An 18,097-nucleotide genomic window follows, 5' to 3' on the forward strand; every position below is an offset into this window, starting at 1 on the left:
GGGTGGGTGAGTGGGTGGGTGAGTGAGTCGGCCATAGACACAGTGCCTACTGTGGCCTATTGGATAATACAGCCCTGGTGGGTGGGTGAGTGGGTGGGTGAGTGAGTGAGTCGGCCCTAGACACAGTGCCTACTGTGGCCTATTGGATAATACAACCCTGGTGGGTGGGTGGGTGAGTGGGTGGGTGAGTCGGCCCTAGACACAGTGCCTACTGTGGCCTATTGGATAATATGGCCCTGGGTCCGCGACGGTCCTCCAGGTGGTCCGCGGGGCTGTGATGCAAATGCAGATGTATTCGTACAATAATGACGTTTTACCTTTTGTTTCGCACATTAATATTTTACCTATGATATTTAATTTAAAATGGTTAGGTAAACTACCCTGATTAGACGACCCTAAGATCTAAATGCTCCCTATAAAAAACCTGAAAGCTGCGTAAAAAAATAATGTTCCGCTAATATTAATGATTAGTGTTGCTGGTATTTAGATAAAGTGAAAGCGTTTAGTCACCAGGGCTGGGGGAGGCTGGGTGATCAGCGGGCCAAGCAAGTTCGAGAAAGCCTACGTTATTTATTGCTCTGTAGCACTTGGAAATGTTTGCTAATCTACTTGTGTTATTATTCTGTTTGCCTTTGACTCTTGCCCTGAAATATGGTTATTTTGATAGGTCTGTTGTTTGAGACAAAAGTAACTGAGATGTTGTATAATTTGTCCCGTGGTTTATTTCACTATTGGACAGTGACCAATTCTGGAGGTGAGGTTGAGAATAAACCCCCAAGCGAAACCAACCGGTGACTGGACGTCGCCTCGTGCCCATGGTGTGACTGGTGAGTCTGTGTCCATGGTGGGACTGGTGTGTTTGCAACAATAATTTTGTTTTGAGCTTTTCCCACATGCTCCAATAACTTTCACCTCAATCACGTCTATGGCCCAAGCTATATTTGGCGTGGTGGTGGCTCGTCATGAAAGTTGTATCCATGGATGCGGTAGCGACTGGCACGTCGGCCATCAGGACATCAGTGTCACGTGGGTGTTCATGATGTTCGCAAGATGCTCGCACTTCGACCGCGAGAGTCCGTTAATGTTCAGTTGGAGGATCCTCGTCCCAGGGCCGATCTGGCGCGCCGTTGTTGTTTGGCTCTGAAGAGGGCCGTTGGCGTGGCTCGTGTTGTTGTTGTTGTCGCTGTGGAGACCGGGAGATCGACCATCGATCTTCGGTCGCCGCGTTTGACGGCATTCGTCGCGATTTCTCACTTAACAACAGAGTGGGGCCGCGTGAAGGCTGCCAATTCTCCACTCCTTTCACCCCCTCACTTCGTACTCTTTAAATTTCTTCTGGTTTTTTTAATCGAACGTGTTTACAACCCTCTTTAACACCGCCACTGTGGCTCGGACTGCCATCTTTGAAGAAGCTAGAGAGACGCCTCCACCTGGCTCTCGGATCCCATACGACAAAAAGCCCATAACGCTTCGGACCAATGCCTTGTACAATACTATTTTTTTTATTTTTACTAAGCTATGGAGCTCTATTTCAGAAGCGACCTGGCTATCACAAATGATAGCTCAACGAAATGGCTTATCACGTGGACATGTATATCAGCCAAATACTCATAACGCGTGATGTTGATTTTAAATGCGGAGGGAAAACCGGAGGACCCAGAGAAAATTCCACACGACCACGAGGAGAAAGACAAGCAAACAGCAGGCGTCTGCGTCGGGATCAAACCTACAACCTCCTGCACACCAGGCGAGGTAGTTCACATCTCGCTACCGTGGTTCCTGAATCCCTCATTCGCCCGAGCTCCCACCCATAACCCGATGGGTCGGGCCTCTACAGAACGTTCAGAGACCAGGGCTCTACCCGCACGCCGCAGCTTGGCCTGCATCGACTTACAACACGCTGCTCCCAATGGCTGTGGACGCCCTCCGATCGTGACCCACCAACCCCAATGTGAGCAGACAGGCCCTTTGGAGGTTCCCCTGAGTAACAGCATTAAGAGGCATCACGCCACTAAAACTGGCTGTTGTCGATTTATTGAAGACGAGCTTTTTTGTATATTGCAGTAAACCTGAAATATTCAATCGAAAAATTGTTCACCTCATGATTATTAATGAGGGGGGGTTGCCCTATATTGAGTGACGTCACCCGTTAACGGTTATTGGGGAGGGGTGCGGCATGTCGAGTGACGTCATCCGCTCATAATTATTAATGAGGGGAGGGGTGCGGCATGTGGAGTTTGCGCCCTTGTACGTTCGTGTAAATTCCCACGCCCACATGAATATTCATGAAGGGGGGGGAGCTCTTTTGTAGTGACGTCACGCACAGATGTAGCACTGCTGCGTAGATTTATTTTTTTACTGTCAATTTCTGTAAAGAAACGTCATATTTGAAGTGACTTTGCATAATAAATTATTTAATTCAGCTCGACCTTCCTCTGCGTTAATGTAAAAATCCACCCGCTCATGAATATTAATGACGGGGTGTGCCTCATATGGAGTGACGTCACGCGGGGTTGGGCCTCATGTGGAGTGACGTCACGCGGGGGGGTGGGCCTCATGTGGAGTGACGTCGCGCGCAGGGACACACATTCTTGGCTTATTATAGTCGTAATGTTAGTTCGACTCCAATAGCCGCCCTAGGTACACTTTGCTGTTTTCCAGTTATGTCCCTTTTGACAGATATCCCCAATGGTTTAGCGAACATATTGTACATGAACTTTGTTGTGCTAATTTATTTGTGTAATTAGGGAGCGGTGGTGCAGTGGTTCGCGCAATGCGATTTCAACCCAGTGACCTGACCTCGATCCCAGCCTAGCCAGTAGTAGTTTCACACCCAAAGCTCCGGACAAATGATTTCCCATTCAATTGCTGCCATCTGTTGGCCACATAACATAAATCAGTGTGTGGTGCACAAACCGGTGCCTCGAAAGTGCTGGACAATCCTCGCGCATAATCACGCAAGACATTCCCTCATTCCTAATTGAGTCCACATTATCGAGGCCATATTATTCATGTCATCAATATAATTTACTACCCGTAGCACTGACACAAACGACACACACAGACACATCACGTATTCTTCAATGATTTATTCTGATGCGGTTTGTCTTTTGCAGACACGGTATCACAGTTGGCACATTTGCTAAATACTTAGCAAGATATCTTCTTGCAGAAGTGGTATTTCCAGCGACGATCCCTAAAAAGAAGTAGGAAGACGTCGTTAGTGATATTTAAATCAAGAGTGGCAGTAGACATCGCTGTCTGTAGATGATGAAGCAGATTGTGATGGAAGACGTCTGTATAATGATGGCAGAGATGCAGGCAGAGGTGACAACAACTTTACAATCCAATCTTCATGTTACATCACTTCATTATTCTTTATTTGATAATTTCTTCAGATAATCTCAAGCTACTGTTTCTGTTGTGGTTAATATTTCGACCTGCCTTCTATTATCGGATGTTTGCATAACCCAGGTCTCCCTAAGTCTCAGTCTGCTCTGATTGGTTTTAAATGCTCGTTTCGTCATGATGATTCATTAATTTCAATTTAAAGCTTTCGTGACTGCAGGGATTCATCTTCTTGGTTCTTTCGGTAAAGTCACGTAGAAGGGAAGTAATAAAAAAATAAAAATAAATAAAACATATTTTATTATGTTTTATTTTTATTATTTTATTACTTCCCTTCTACGTGACTTTACCGAAAGAACCAAGAAGATGATTCATTCATGTTTAAAGTGATGTTCACGTAACAATATACGATGATGCGGCTGCTGCATCAAGTGTGCATTGTGAATATGAACACAATTGAGATGTATCTTAAGGATGTGACTCGCTGTACTTACTCTTTGCCATTGTCGTGATAACTGGACACACCAGCTAAGAAGTAGGAGTCTGGGACGGTCCAGCTGAACTGCTCATCCCAGTTATTGACGTAGTCAGTCCACAAGCACTCGCTGAAGCAGACATTGCTCTGGGCGCAGCAATTATACTTCCACCTACATCGGGAGGAGACCACGACTCAGTTCGGTGTCATTATTTGCGAATAAAATACAATTGTGTTAACTGCAGGGGCGGTTTCTTCATTAGGGCGATTGGGCGACGCACCACCAATGTCATTCAACCGCAGAGTCACGCTAGCCGTCACTGTCAGCCTCTGGATATAGTCCAATCAGCGTCATGTCACGTTCTGTGGAGTACCGCCTCTTTTTGGGCGATTTCACTACGGCTGAGAATCGCCCCGAGTGGCCCCATAGACTTACATTCAAAGATGATTTTTTTCGAACGGGGGCGCTGCAATGCATTCTCTATGGCTTCCGGGAGGGCATGCACTAACGTGCTTACGTCATCATACGTGCTAACGTCATCATACGTAAGCACGTTTCATCCAACAATATAATTTATCGCCACCTAGTGGAATCTTTAATAAAATAAACTTGAGTGGTTTGTTTTAATAGTGAGTATATAAACAAACAAGATGTATTGTAAGAGTCACTTTATTTTTCATTAATATTAAAGAAGTGAAGTTGCCTTTACATGCTTAAGCTGTTAATTTATTCATTGCATGGGTGGACCTTATCAATCATCCAGACATTTGCCCCCCCTGAGAGATTTTGCAGGAGCCGCCACTGGTTAACTGTAAAACGTCACGTGTGTGGGAAGGACTGGACGGCCGAGTTTACTACAACGGGGCAATGCAACCCCGAGCCTCAAATCGGATTCAAAATGCGCAGGGTGTGCCACGTGGTGTCAGTCTCTCTCGGGGAGCCAGTGGTGGAAACTCCACTTTCCTATGGCGGGGGTTAGTCTCCACTGTATCTGCTTTCCACGCTTGGAAACAAAGTTGTCCACAAGAGGTTTTTTTTGGGGGGGGGCGTAAATATAAATGTTGTGTCGTTAAAACCCACCACCACCCGACACAGCCAATTAGTAATCAAAACGTGACCAGTTAGATTCTAGTTCAGCACACCGGTGTGTTGGACAGTAAACCCACAACATTGTGGTGGTGGCGGATGTAACGACACATCAATATGTATGCGATCTAACCCAAAACAAACCTCTGTTATGGATAACGTTGGTCGCGAAAGCCCTACTACGTGTCAAACAGAGTCGGACTTGTTTTTATCAACGAGTACGACTTCCCAACTCTTCAATTGATTTCAATTCTGCCAAATGCCTCCTGGCCAGGCATCAAACCCAAATGAGCGATTGCGACACTTCCCGGAATGTATGGAGCCGACGCTTTCTAAGCACTTGCCTGCGTCTCTTGCAACGATTGATTGGATTGCAATCAGGAACGGGGGAAGCAGGGGAAATAATTTCCCCCCTCTGCACTTGACGAGTCGTGCCTGGCTGCACGACTCAGCCTCACATGAGTACCTGGTGCGGTGTATAGGAAACATCGCCACTGGGGAGACAAAGGCGGCCGGACGTGGTGCTGGCAACCCACCCTCTCGTGTACCGTTCTGGCCTTCATAGGTGCTCGCTAACAGCCCTTACCCCAGCAGTCTGGCAAGGCTAAACTGGGGGGATCTTTGTTTGCGTACGCGAGTCGAGGTGTGGGAGCTGCGCACCTGCGGTCCTCCTTGCCGTTGTCGTGGTAGCTCTCCATGCCATTCAGAGCCGAGTGGAAAGGGCAGGTGAAGGAGAAGGCCTCGTCGAAGTTGTTGACGTAGTTGCTCTGCGTGCAGGTGACAGTGCGGCTCGTGTCGAAGGTTCCTTTGCAGCGGAAGTCCCAAATCCGGTCTTCCTTGCCGTTGTCGTGAATACTGCGGGGCGACACCGGAGCGCCGCGCCGCACATCACCCCTCGTGCACTCATTCGATGTTTGTTTATGTAACGTTATTGCATTTGTTTTATTGCACTTATTGCTGTCATTGTTTTATGTTATTGCTGGTGTCATTTTGGGCAACCCCAGGTCACTTCTTGCAAAGCAGCCGATCCCAGTCTTGCGTTGACACCTAGTTAAACCAAATACATTTTAAACTTTAAACCCGCATTGACCAGCGTGGTAAAGTATGGTCAAACAATCCCCACGACCGACACGTCGCGAGAAGGCCTCCACCCAGCAGTGGACTGACAGAGCTGTAAGTTATTCCTTGTTCTCACTGTAACGTGGCTGGTCCGGAGAGCGCATGGGGCAACAACTCACCTCTGCACTTGCGAGATGCTCTGGTGGGAAGGGCAGTTGAAGTTCAGAAGCTGGTCATAGTTGTTCACGTAGCGCGGGTCGGCGTAGGGACCTGGATGAGTTTCCGTGCGGCACATTCACACGAGGGGAGTGTCAGGGGGCAATGTTCAGGCAAACGGAGTTTCGGTTCATAGCGCGTACCGCTACTGTTGCTGTTGGGGTGTGTGGCTGCCAAACCCCTTGTGCAGCATACCACGGACATGAATTAGATACAAAGTTTACAGCAGCTCCTCCTGCTCACAATGAGAAAACGCGGGGGAGTGTTTAAGTGCAGCGGCCGAATACGGACGAGTCCGATGCACCACGCGGCCCCTGTGAGACCGTGCGCTTTGCTCTGCCACCCGTGCGCTTTGCTCTGCGCACAACGCCAGCGGCACTCACCCAGATTGGCGGCGTGAAGCCCGGCGACCAGCGTGGCGAACAGCAACAGCTTCATGGCGACAGGCAAGCAGCTTCTAGAGTCTCTCCCATTGCTACCCATTTGACGCCTCCTATATAGCGCAGCCCACTCCACACGCCGGGAGCCACGCCCTTACCGTGCGCGTCACAGTCCGTGGGCTGCTGGGACGACCGCCGCCTGCTCGCGTTCCCACGACGGCGTGGGAACGCTCACACGGACGCAAGGCAGCTCTGCCATCAGCCGGCCTTCACCTGGACCTGAACTGATGCGTGTGTGGGGGGCGGCGTCCACTCCACCGCCCTCACCGCGTCGATCGGCTCCCGCCGGGCACTCGCCGACTGAGTGATCGCCCCCCCCCCCCCGCGCGTGCGCCGTGCAGAGTCAGTCCTCACTCGCACACACACTCACGCATACGCGGCGCACATCTGTGTGACCGCACCCACACTTGCGAGCGGTTTCCTCTTAACACAAACTGCAGCTAACGCGAGCGGCTGCGGGCGATTATATTCTAACACGCGCACACACTACAGCTGACGCTGCAGCAGCTGCGCGAACGCGCCCGCACCTGCAGGCGATTATCTCAACGAGCGCTCGTGCTGCGGCTCTGCCCTCACTCTCGCTGCGCATCCGCCCACGCAGCCGCTCCACACAGGAAGCACAGACACCACACCGATGCTCTGTGCTAACTTTTATTCATGGCGCAAACCCTGCACTGCCCAGAGGGAATATTCTGCGAGCAGAGCCTAGCCTACTGCTACCCAAGTCCCCAAACACTTACACGCCATGTCACGTACCTAGCATCTGTACTCACGGCGTCGCACGGACGCTGTGAGAGTCGGAGGGAGGATGACGAAAAAACCCGCGCCTATCACTGCCTCGTAGCAGCACTCGCTGAGATCACACGAATGCTGCGAGCGGCTCGAGGAGGCAAGACGGCAGGGGGGGAGGGTCTTGGCGACCAGGCTGGGAGCCCGTCTCCCCGATGTCGTGCGTGACTCATTGCAACTGGCCCGGTAAACCTTTGTGCGCCCATAAAATTTTAAGCCAATTTATGGGCGCCGCAATGTGATTTGTCCTGTGAGGGTCGGCCAATCTCCTGGCACCAGGAAACCGCTGGACTACCCACCTAGGGACCCTTCGGATGAAAACCCGTTGTGCCAGGCGATCCCCCACTGGGACACTACGTGTGTGTGTGCTGCATGCATGTGAGTGTGCTCAGGGTGGGGGTAGGAAAGAATTGCGGCGCTTGTGGAGTTGCTCCGCGGTTGTGGCACCACACGTGTACATATGCTGAACTTCTTTCGCACCGTTCATAGCCAACCATGCTAATCGGAGGTGCGGGGGGAAAGGGACAACAAACTAGCACACAAAAAATGACGGGATCTCACCTCCCGCTTGCTGAATTGCATCGCGATGACTGTAATGCACCGCCAGAAAGAGCTGCCTCTCGACGCTAAGCGTGTCGCCAGCAGCGACTCGTCTACATCTCTAATTGCAACTCCCACGGACATCTGCAGCTGCTACAGCCACAGTGCCTTCTACGAGAACCCTCGGTGTGCAACTTCTCATTATATATCCACGTGTTTCACTGGGTGCATTATGTATGTATGTTGAACGTCTTTCGCACTGTGCATAGCCAACCGAGTGTGATATTGACTGTATAATTGCAAACCGTATCAGTTATAAATTTACAGTGTGTGTGTATATACGTGTCTTGACGTCTTTGTTATGTATTTGTGTGCCTGAGTGACTTTCATGACTGTGGGCAGGCCTAGATAATGCTAATTGACCGGGAGTCAGAGCCATTCCCTGTTAACCTTGGGGTGCGACAGGTATGTATTCTGGCTCATGCATTATTTTAAAATGACTTTGACCATTTTGTTCGATAAGCTTTTTATGGTACCGTGAGAATTTCCATCTGATATAAATTAATATGGGAGGCTGATTGATGCCCGGGTGTGGTCAGGGGATGGCTACCTATTAGTTAACATATGCTGATAATCTGGTAATTGCTGATCACTCTGACAATGAGTTGGATATGCTACGACTTAACCCGGCGCATGCCACAACGATGTTGGGCCTTATTATTAGCCTCACCAAACATGCTACCTCCTCAACTCCCCTTGAGGGAAGAGAGTGGAGAAGTTCCTATACCTGGTCAGTGTGAAAATGGCCAGCTCCGGTTTGGCACCTGAGGTCTCATTCCGAATTTGCCAAGCGGCATTATCTTTTCATCAGCTGCTTAACGTTGTGTGGAAGCTACCTAGCCTATTGCTCCATATGAAGCTCTGGATCTCAGCCACAGTTATCCCCTCCATTCTCTATGCTTGTGTAGTGACATCGGGGATGTCACTCTATGGTGCCGGCCCGGAAGGGTCGTGCCGTTCGATGTTCTTACATCGTGGACAGCACTGTGTGGGTGGCTGTGTGTAATACCAGCCCTAGCGGGGCTTGGCGAGCATTGGGATAGTGCGGGCACCATACACAGTGTGTGGTGGGGGCTTTCCCAAGGGGGAGAGTGTCAGCCCAGGGGCAGGGTTGCCCCAGGCCATGGCACTCTGGTTGACCCTGTAAACACGTGATCCGGAATGCCTACACAGGGGGCTCTGGGTGGGGGGATTGGTGGGTGATCACGTGTCTGGAGAGAGCTCTTGAGAAGGTTCGAGAGGGAAGGCGGGTGGGGCCGAGGGCGGAGCGGCTCCGACAAGAGTGGGATATAAGGCGGGTCCATGAGAGGGACCGGGGTCGCTGCATTCTACAAGCTGGAAGCTCAACATCTACAAGCTGGAAGCTCTACGTCTCAAGCTGAAGCTCTCCGTCCTACGAGGCAACCACGTGGTCAGATATCCGTGTGAGGGATCGACCCTTCGTAGCAATAACTCGCTGTAGTCTGGTAAAGGGGCAGTTACCCCTTTGTGTTACGGTGTTACGGTGTTACAAATAAAAGTGTTGCCTCCGAAAGGAACAACGTCTGCGACTCAGTTGGACCCACTACACTTGCAAAACGTGGAGCCCTTTAAAGGGAGATCTGTGCGGGGTTTAACCATTCAGGCTGACCTGCCTACGATCCATCCTGGCTTTAACCAGACAGGATTGTGTGAAGAGCTCACAGATCCTTGAAAGATCCAGACAGTACCATTGGTGAGCTCGTCACGGCAGGCAAGACGGTGTTGGCTGAAGCATGCAGCCCGCATTGCCCAGCTACCGCATGCCCAAGCAGTTCTGTTGGCCAAACAAATGGGGCTAATGGACACGGAAAGGGCTAGAGAAGAAACTGACGTGGTACAGGAGAATGTGGAGCTGGTTGGAATTGTAGAGGAGTGGTACCAGCGGTGTCAAGTGCGGCCCCTGTAGAAGACGCTCTTAGCAGTCCCTCCAGAAAAACGCGGAGTTTTTTGGTGATTGTTGCGGGCAAAAATCGTTGATTATGCGGCACGTTTTCTTAAAAAATGCGATGGAATATGCGGGATATTTATGCAATTTTATGTGATTAAATTGCGGGAACTTGCAAAAATTGCGGGAACTTGCAAAAACTGCGGGAACTTGCAAAAACTGCGGTTTGATGAAAAAGAGAAAAAAAAGTGATTCCCCCAACACCCTATTCACTAGGCTACTACTTTAATGTAAAGAGTCATTTCTTATTACTTCCTATGATAAGCAAGCATACTACATCACAGAAAGTGCTGGGAATATTTAAGTTCTCATCTTGTTTTATTTCAGACCTTAACAAACAGATGGCTCAAACTTACAAAACATTGAGTCGAACAAGTTCTGTAGCTTTACAAAATGAATATGCTACAACTTCTGTAAAAATGAATAAATAAAATATTAAAAAATAAAATGTGTGCTTCCTGTTTTACAGAGGTAGCTATACAAAACAGACATCTTCTGTTAAAATAAGTGTTTTCAGTGCACAGTAACGTAAGCAATACAGTAACAGTACAGTCTTACAGTAATGTAAATTTACATACTACTAACAAAAAAGTGCAATCTTACAACTGCTTTGCGCGGTCTTTTGCGCTTATGTTTGTTGGCAAATGAGTAAGATTTGCAGAAATTTCGAATACTGTGGTGTTCTGTGGTGAGGAGAATCCATTCTTGCAGACCGTGCCAAGAAGTGGCCCTGACCAGGCATCCTTTTGCAAATAACCCAGAGTTGAGTTGCATTGCAGTCAGAACGAGCAGCTACGTGATGAGAGGTTCGTGGTGAGAGGTTCGTGGTGAGAGGTTCGTGGTGAGAGGTTCGTGATGATAGGTTTGTAGTGAGAGGTTCCTGGTGAGAGGTTCGTGGTAAGAGTTTCGTGGTGAGAGGTTCCTGGGGAGAGGTTCGTGGTGAAAGGTTCTCCCCAGGTGAGGAACCTAACGTGATCCTTGGAGAATTCTGCTCAAGCCAACAACTCAGTTCAGGTCCTATCCTGGACTCCAGTCATCATTGCCGTTGGATCTAAACGTCCCAATGACCTCTCCTATTCTTGTTTGCTGTTGTTGCTGTGTATAAGATGAGACGAGAGCGCGTGTGGGAGGCTTCGTCTCACGCAGCGGACACGAGGGAAGGGTGAAGGCCGGTTCACATTTACAGAGCAAACCCACGTGGCGGGCATTGCAACAACAAGATAAGCAATGGGGTGACTACAGGTGTCATTTTCCCCACCTGCGATGTTTCAGATCACTATCACACGATGAGAGTTCACGCGTTATCTTCGAACGGCATTGTCCCACGTGGCTGCAGATAAGAGAGCTCTGTTGTACATGCAGTGGAATGAATAAACGCGAGAACAAGCAAGAATTGGCTAAAACTGGATTCGAAGCTTTCGTGACTGCAGGAATTACTCTTTGGTTCTTTCGGTAAAGTCAAGTAGAAAATAAAATCAAATAATAATAGAATACGACGTTTCGGTTGCAAAACAAGCAGCCATCATCAGGTAAGAATGAGTGATAAAACACAGACACGGAAACAACATAGGCAGACACATGCAGAGAGAGACGCACACAAAAACGCACTTGAGCGAGACACACCAAGACAAACAGAAGGACAACGAATCTGTGCCGAGGCCTTAAATAGAGAGAGGGGGGGATGGGCCGGGGCAGAGAGAGGACTGGGGAGGCGGACACACGAGGGGACCAGCGGACAGACGAGAGGGGACAAGGAGGGAACAGCGTGGAATTCTGGACCACAGTGGCCGGAGAAGAGACAATGGTTTAGAGCAAGAAAATCGAAAGTTTGAGAAGGCAAATTTAGTCAAATTAAGAAGTGTAATGCAATGCAACATAGAGGGTCGGTTAACACAGTTAACGCATAGCCTGGTTGACACTCACCCCTACCCTCTCTGCGATTACATTTACTGCAAATTCCATTCCTAGTCCCGCCCACTTACCCTTGGTTGTACCCACCACAATAGTATATAACCCTTGGTTGTAGTCGCTCTCTCGCTACATTTCCTCCTCAGCAGTCCGCCTGCTGTATATATTTTTTCACCTGAAGACGATGGCTTGTATTGCTATCGAAACGTCGTGATTTATTAGTTATTTTTTATCTATCAACGTGACTTTACCGAAAGAACCAAAGAGTATGAATTCCTGCAGTCACGAAAGCTTCAAATAAATATAACTCTAGGTTGTAAAATCATGAACATTTATGTACTCTTATGTTGCCTATTATTTATTAAGGCAGCCAGTTAAAATCGATTATATGTGTAAACACACTCAGACTGGCTGGGGCTACACAAACAGTCATAAACTTGAAGAGTCCTCCTGCTCATAGCAGTTGATAGGAGGGTGTCAACCTAAGGTCAGGCTGAAGAGAGGCGTCAAGGTCTCCCTTTTAATTTCCTGAGTTCTGCCACACCTAAGTTTGCTCGGATGTCTTGGCCAGTGCTAAGGTCATGATCCGTCAACTTAAATTAATAATTCAGAATCGACAATGTTTCAAAAGAAGACCATTAACAAGATCCGGTGACACAGATCAGCCCTTTCTCTATTACTATTTTTTTTTCAATTCAAATATTTCACCTGGCACCAGGGGCGGTTTCTTCATTAGGGCGATTGGGCGACGCACCACCAATGTCATTCAACCACAGAGTCACGCTAGCCGTCACTGTGCCTCTGGATATAGTCCAATCAGCGTCATGCTACGTTCTGTGGAGTACCGCCTCTTTTTGGGCGATTTCCCTCCAGCTGAGAATCGCCCCGAGTGGTCCCATAGACTTACATTCAAAGATGTTTTTTTTCGAACGGGGGCGCTGCAATGCATTCTCTATGGCTTCCGGGAGGGCTCGCCCTAACGTGCTTACGTCATCATACGTGCTTACGTCATCATACGTAAGCACGTTTCATCCAACAATATAATTTGTCGCCACCTAGTGGAATCTTTAATAAAAGAAACTTGAGTGGTTTGTTTTAATAGTGAGTATAGAAACAAACAAGATGTATTGTAAGAGTCACTTTATTTTTCATTAATATTAAAGAAGTGAAGTTGCCTTTACATGCTTAAGCTGTTAATTTATCCATTGCATGGGTGGACCTTATCCTTATCAATCATCCAGACATTTGCCCCCCCTGAGAGATTTTGCAGGAGCCGCCACTGCCTGGCACACTGTTAGAGATGGAACATTTCGTTTGCAAGGGTGTCCCAGGGTGGGTTTAGTTTATGCATTTGTAATGACAGTGCGGAGCGATAGCGGGACAGTATGGTTCCCCGGGACCATGGTTACTAATGGACGAGTAAATGATGATTAATGAGACAAGCATTGACAGTGTCACGTGAGTGGGAGCACGGGATCCAATGGCGGGAAAGTGTAATAAGGGCGGTGATCGGCAGGGCCAGGTGCGGTGAGGAGAATTCAGAAATAAGGGCGTGGCCGGACCGGGCGAGGATAAGTAGCAGTGTAAGCGTGTTGAGTTGTCATTGGATTTTATTCTTAATACATATGTAGTGGGTTTTCAGCGAGACAGAGGCGACATAGTTGAGGCACACTTGTTTATTTAACCAAGGGCGGTAACAAAATACTTGAAGGGGTAACGGCCCCTTCACCCGTACTCAATGGGAAACACCTCTAGCACTATCCCCTGACTGATTTACTCCCAGTCCTCCGCTAAGAGTGCTAGGAGAGGCTATCTGATCCGGCCCTGGTCAAGCACGGATCCCGGCACCCAGCCAACCAGACCGGCTCTCACAAGAGCATCGGTCCTGAAGCTCTTAGGGCCGCGCCACTGGCTTGCCCTGCCCGGTCCTGAGAAGGACAGCGTGCCAGGGGAGTTCCAGGGCCTATCTGCCGGTCTTCAGTCTTCACTGGTTGAGCTTCACACACTGCACCTCGAGCCCTCCGGCTCCCCACCTTTTATACGAATCGCCTCCGAGGGGTGGGGCTATGGGGGATCACACCGCCACCCATAGCCCCCCAGGTTTAACCGTTGCGGACGTGGATGTAGACACCCCTGCGTGTGGGTGCAGACACCCCTGTGTGTTTGTCCGCTTCCCTTCCCGTAACCACCCCTACACATATACAGAAGACAAGACGGCGTCTCTGAGAGCTACATTACAGTGGTATCAGAAGTGGCTATTGTAAAATGCCAAAGAAGTTAAATAGTAAAAACCCACCTGTAGCATCTTCAGAGACAGAGGAGGGAGATGGCCATGGAGTTCCCCCAGCAGCCCCGGGAGCCCGTTAACGATGCCTGAGGGTGCAGAGGATGTGGCACCTGCGTCGAAGGAGTGGCAAGCCCTGATGGCAGAGGCGGATCGGCTCCAGTTGATCGTCGCTGACTTGAGTGGCGACTTTGGGAGCCGAAGCAGCCGGGGACGAGCCGCAAAGTCGGGCATGGATGGTGGAGAGTCTGCCTGCGATCGGGGTTCCCGCGCTGGAGACCACGCGATCGGGGGCTGCCATTTCGCGGGTGGAGATGTGGCCGATGGCCACCATTTCCAAGCCTGCGCGGGAGGCTACAGTGGCGGGGTTGTCTCAGACGGCGGAGCGGGGAGCCGTCGAGCAGCCACGATTTTGGAGGGGGTCCGGCCTCAGAAAGGGACAAACCTTCCTGGTCAATGGATTGTCAGGCTGTGTGATGTGTCGGAGTGTGTTAGTCAGAAGAGGTGTAGTACGGGATAGAGCATGGCTAAATCGGTTGCGAAGCGCCATTGCTTTGGTCCCCGAAATTTGCACTGGCCAGGTAAATGGCAGGTGGGGAGGGTCGTTGAAATTGGACGGCCACTGTGCGGGAAAGTGCGAGTGTGATGTTGCCGCTGAGTCGCCGTTAGTCGCGCTTGGTGCCATTTGTTGTTTTAGTCCTGCATCATTCATCCCCATTGTTGCGCGTTCGGTTTCTGGGGTGTCGGACGGGCTGGTGGGCTGGAGTAATCGGACGCTGAGGGATGTGTATTGTTCCACCCCCAGTTTGTGGATCCCTGGCGTCAGAAGTGCCTGGAGACCTCAACCCCCCCCCCCCCCCCCCCCCCCCAGGGCTTGAGTGCAAGCCCTCTTGGCCATTGTTAGCCACAAAATCTGCCCGGGGAGAAGGACTGACGTCAAGAGCTGAACATTTCATTGACGGATCGCCATGATATTGTTGGTTTCTTGTGTATTCTGTGGTTCTTTCGGTAAAGTCACGTAAAATTAATAACAATTAAATAGCAAGAAAAATGAAATTAAAGTCAATAAAAAATAATACAAATATCACAATGTTTCAATTGCAACACAAGCAATCGTCATCAGGAGAAAAAAGAGGGGGAAAGATGATGAGGCAGGCTGTTTATAAAGGTTTAGAGATGGGCGGGGCAGCTAATGTTAATGTAAGAGAGGGCTCCACCACCAGCAGTAGGTCTACACCAATCAAAGAGCTGTTTATAAAGGTTTATAGATGGGCGGGGCAGCTAATGTTAATGTAGGAAAGGTCTCTGACACCGGCAGTAGGTCTACATCAATAAAAGCATTGCACCTCGCTCCACACACCCACACTGCTGACGGTGGAGGTGGACAAGAAAACACAAATCAAGTCATGACCCAAAGTGGTTGATGACATATTTCCAATGATTGCTGAGTTTAAAACCATCGATTCGGTTGAAATTGTGCCTGTGTCTGTATATATGGATGGCTTTGTGAATGAATATTTGTTGATATCCAGTTGGCTTGCAAAGTACCATCGTCTTATAAATCAATTTTACGTGAGCCAGCCGCATTAAAGTAATGACCAGCCACGGCAGAAGTATTGGTCCTGCCATGTTTCAGATCTGCCTTATGTTCACGAACACGGTCCGAGACATGTCGTTTGGTTTCCTTAATGTAACTGCTGCCGCAGATACAGCTAAGTTTGTCAACGCCGAGATATTGCATGTCAAGAATCTTGTCCTTCACAGATGGGATCAGGTCACGAATTGAATGCAATGTGTTAAATCGGACCTGGATCTTGTGTTTGTTCAAGATTTTGGAAATCTTTTTGGTTATCCCTGATATGTAAGGTAAGGTGATGGTTTTGATTGGATCTTCAGATGGCTCCTTACTCGCGGTTAGGGTGATGGCTTTGTGGATTGTATAGTCAGAATATCCATTCGCCTTGAGAACCTGGTGTACGTGTTTGAGTTCACTGGTCAGGTGTTCATGGTCGGAGATACATTGAGCTCTGTGGTGTAGCGTTTTGGTGAGGGAATTCTTCTGGGATGGATGGTGGTGGGAATCAGTTTTTAGGTAGGCGTCAGTATGGGTTACTTTCCTGTAGACAGAGTGGCGCATTGAGCCATCTGGACTTTTTTTGATTAAGTCATCCAAGAAGGGTAGCATGCCATCTTTTTCTACCTCTATGGTGAATTTGATTTCTGGGTTTCGATTTAAAGCTTTCGTGACTGCAGGGATTCATCTTCTTGGTTCTTTCGGTAAAGTCACGTAGAAGGGAAATAATAAAATAATAAAAATAAAACATAATAAAATAATTCTTACGACGTTTCGGCCACAACGCAAGCAGCCGTCCTCAGGTGAAGAACAGGTCTGTCGGAAAGACAGCGTTTGAATGAACACCCCCAGGTTTGGCAGCGTATATTTAAGCTGGGTTGGAGGGGGAAGAGCGCCTTGACAAAGGAATTTGCATATCAAGAGGAATCTATATATATAAAATCGCAAATCTGTCTGTCTGTCTGTGTGTGTGTCTGTCTGTCTGTGTCGCCGGACCATACGCAGTTTCATTGGACGAAATGTGAGGGATTTGCGAGACACGATTGGTCCGTTTGGTTTTCCTAGCGCTGCGATTGGCCCGTTCATCGAGGGCGTGGCGGAGTAGCGCAGTTGGTAGCGCCCTCGCTTCCCATGCCAAAGGTCGCGGGATCGATCCCCGTGTCCTTCACAGGCGAATATATTTTTAAATCCTTTATATTAAGTTCGCTGCCACGCATATAAATAATTTTGAGTGAAAAACTTTGTTTTTACGGGTTATACTTATTATTTATTACTGCAGAGCGGCCGAGGAGATTGTGGCTGGGGGGGGGGGGGGGCAGGGGTAGCAGCCCAACCCCAGCCTGCCAAGGTAACACCTTGGCCGGCTGGGTAATCTAGGCGAGGCCGGAGGCTCTGCACGGGACTAGGCCTCACCACGCCACTCTGACAGGTGAGTACTTTGTGCTATACAGTCCATAAATACTGCTATAGAGTCAGCATGTAATGCTGTAATCATAGCAGGTACCACCACAGTATGCACTGCTGCAGTGAAAGTAGGTACCACCACAGTCAGTACGCACTGCAGTTACATTATTAAGAGTAGTTTTGAAATATTTTTAAAACCCGGGCAACGCCGGGTACTTCCTGCTAGTTTAGCATATTTATGGGGAATGCAGATATGGGATTAGTCACTACTTGTGGAATGCATAGGAGGTGGGCGGGGGTTTCAAAGTCATATTATGCCCGTGCATTATGCAGGATTAGCAGCATCAAAGGGAGGGAGTAAGGTTAGCATTAATAAAGGGAAGGAATGTTAATAGTATGGAGCTGCAGCAACTAAACCACCACGTAAAAAACTAAAATATAAACTACATCAGTATCATCAGTATACTAAATATACTCTCCAATAAGCTGAGCTACTAACAGTAAGTCATACATTACAATTCTATGTCGCAAAAAATATAATATGCCTCCAGCTAAACTTTTTTCTCTTACATCACACGGGTCAACCCCGTACTATATACTGCCATAGACAAACCCAACATTAAATTATATACTGTATTACTATACACCACCCTATACCTTAGACTATACATTGTAATATTACACTATGTATTATTCTACCCACCCTACTGTATACCACACTGCTGTATATTCACTATACAATTACGATACTGTATATTACCTTGTACAATATATTAAACATTAAACATTTATACTATTTATTATTATACAATCCGCTATACACTGTACCATTGACCGTCACGTGAAAGATACTAAGAGGAAGCAAGGAAATATGTCAATGAGAGAGTAGTGTTTGGAGACTTGCAATGGAGCAAAGAATCCATTCCCTGCGGAGAATACAAGATATAT

The 18,097-nt window shown here is 48.4% G+C and overlaps 1 protein-coding gene across 1 annotated transcript; it reads right to left on the bottom strand.

The window, feature by feature from the left end:
- Positions 1 to 3,074: 3,074 nt before the first annotated feature.
- Positions 3,075 to 6,728, bottom strand: LOC144723401 (hemagglutinin/amebocyte aggregation factor-like). The gene is made up of 5 exons (XM_078602163.1): positions 6,569 to 6,728; positions 6,149 to 6,239; positions 5,571 to 5,765; positions 3,843 to 3,995; positions 3,075 to 3,196 (listed from the first exon to the last, which is right to left on the bottom strand). Exons 1-5 carry the CDS (start codon positions 6,666 to 6,668, stop codon positions 3,151 to 3,153), a joined length of 585 nt encoding a protein of 194 aa, XP_078458289.1. The 5' UTR covers positions 6,669 to 6,728; the 3' UTR covers positions 3,075 to 3,150.
- Positions 6,729 to 18,097: the final 11,369 nt, after the last annotated feature.

Source organism: Lampetra planeri, chromosome 17 (assembly GCF_965212315.1).
Source record: "Lampetra planeri chromosome 17, kcLamPlan1.2.h2, whole genome shotgun sequence".
Classification (NCBI taxonomy): Eukaryota; Metazoa; Chordata; class Hyperoartia; order Petromyzontiformes; family Petromyzontidae; genus Lampetra; species Lampetra planeri.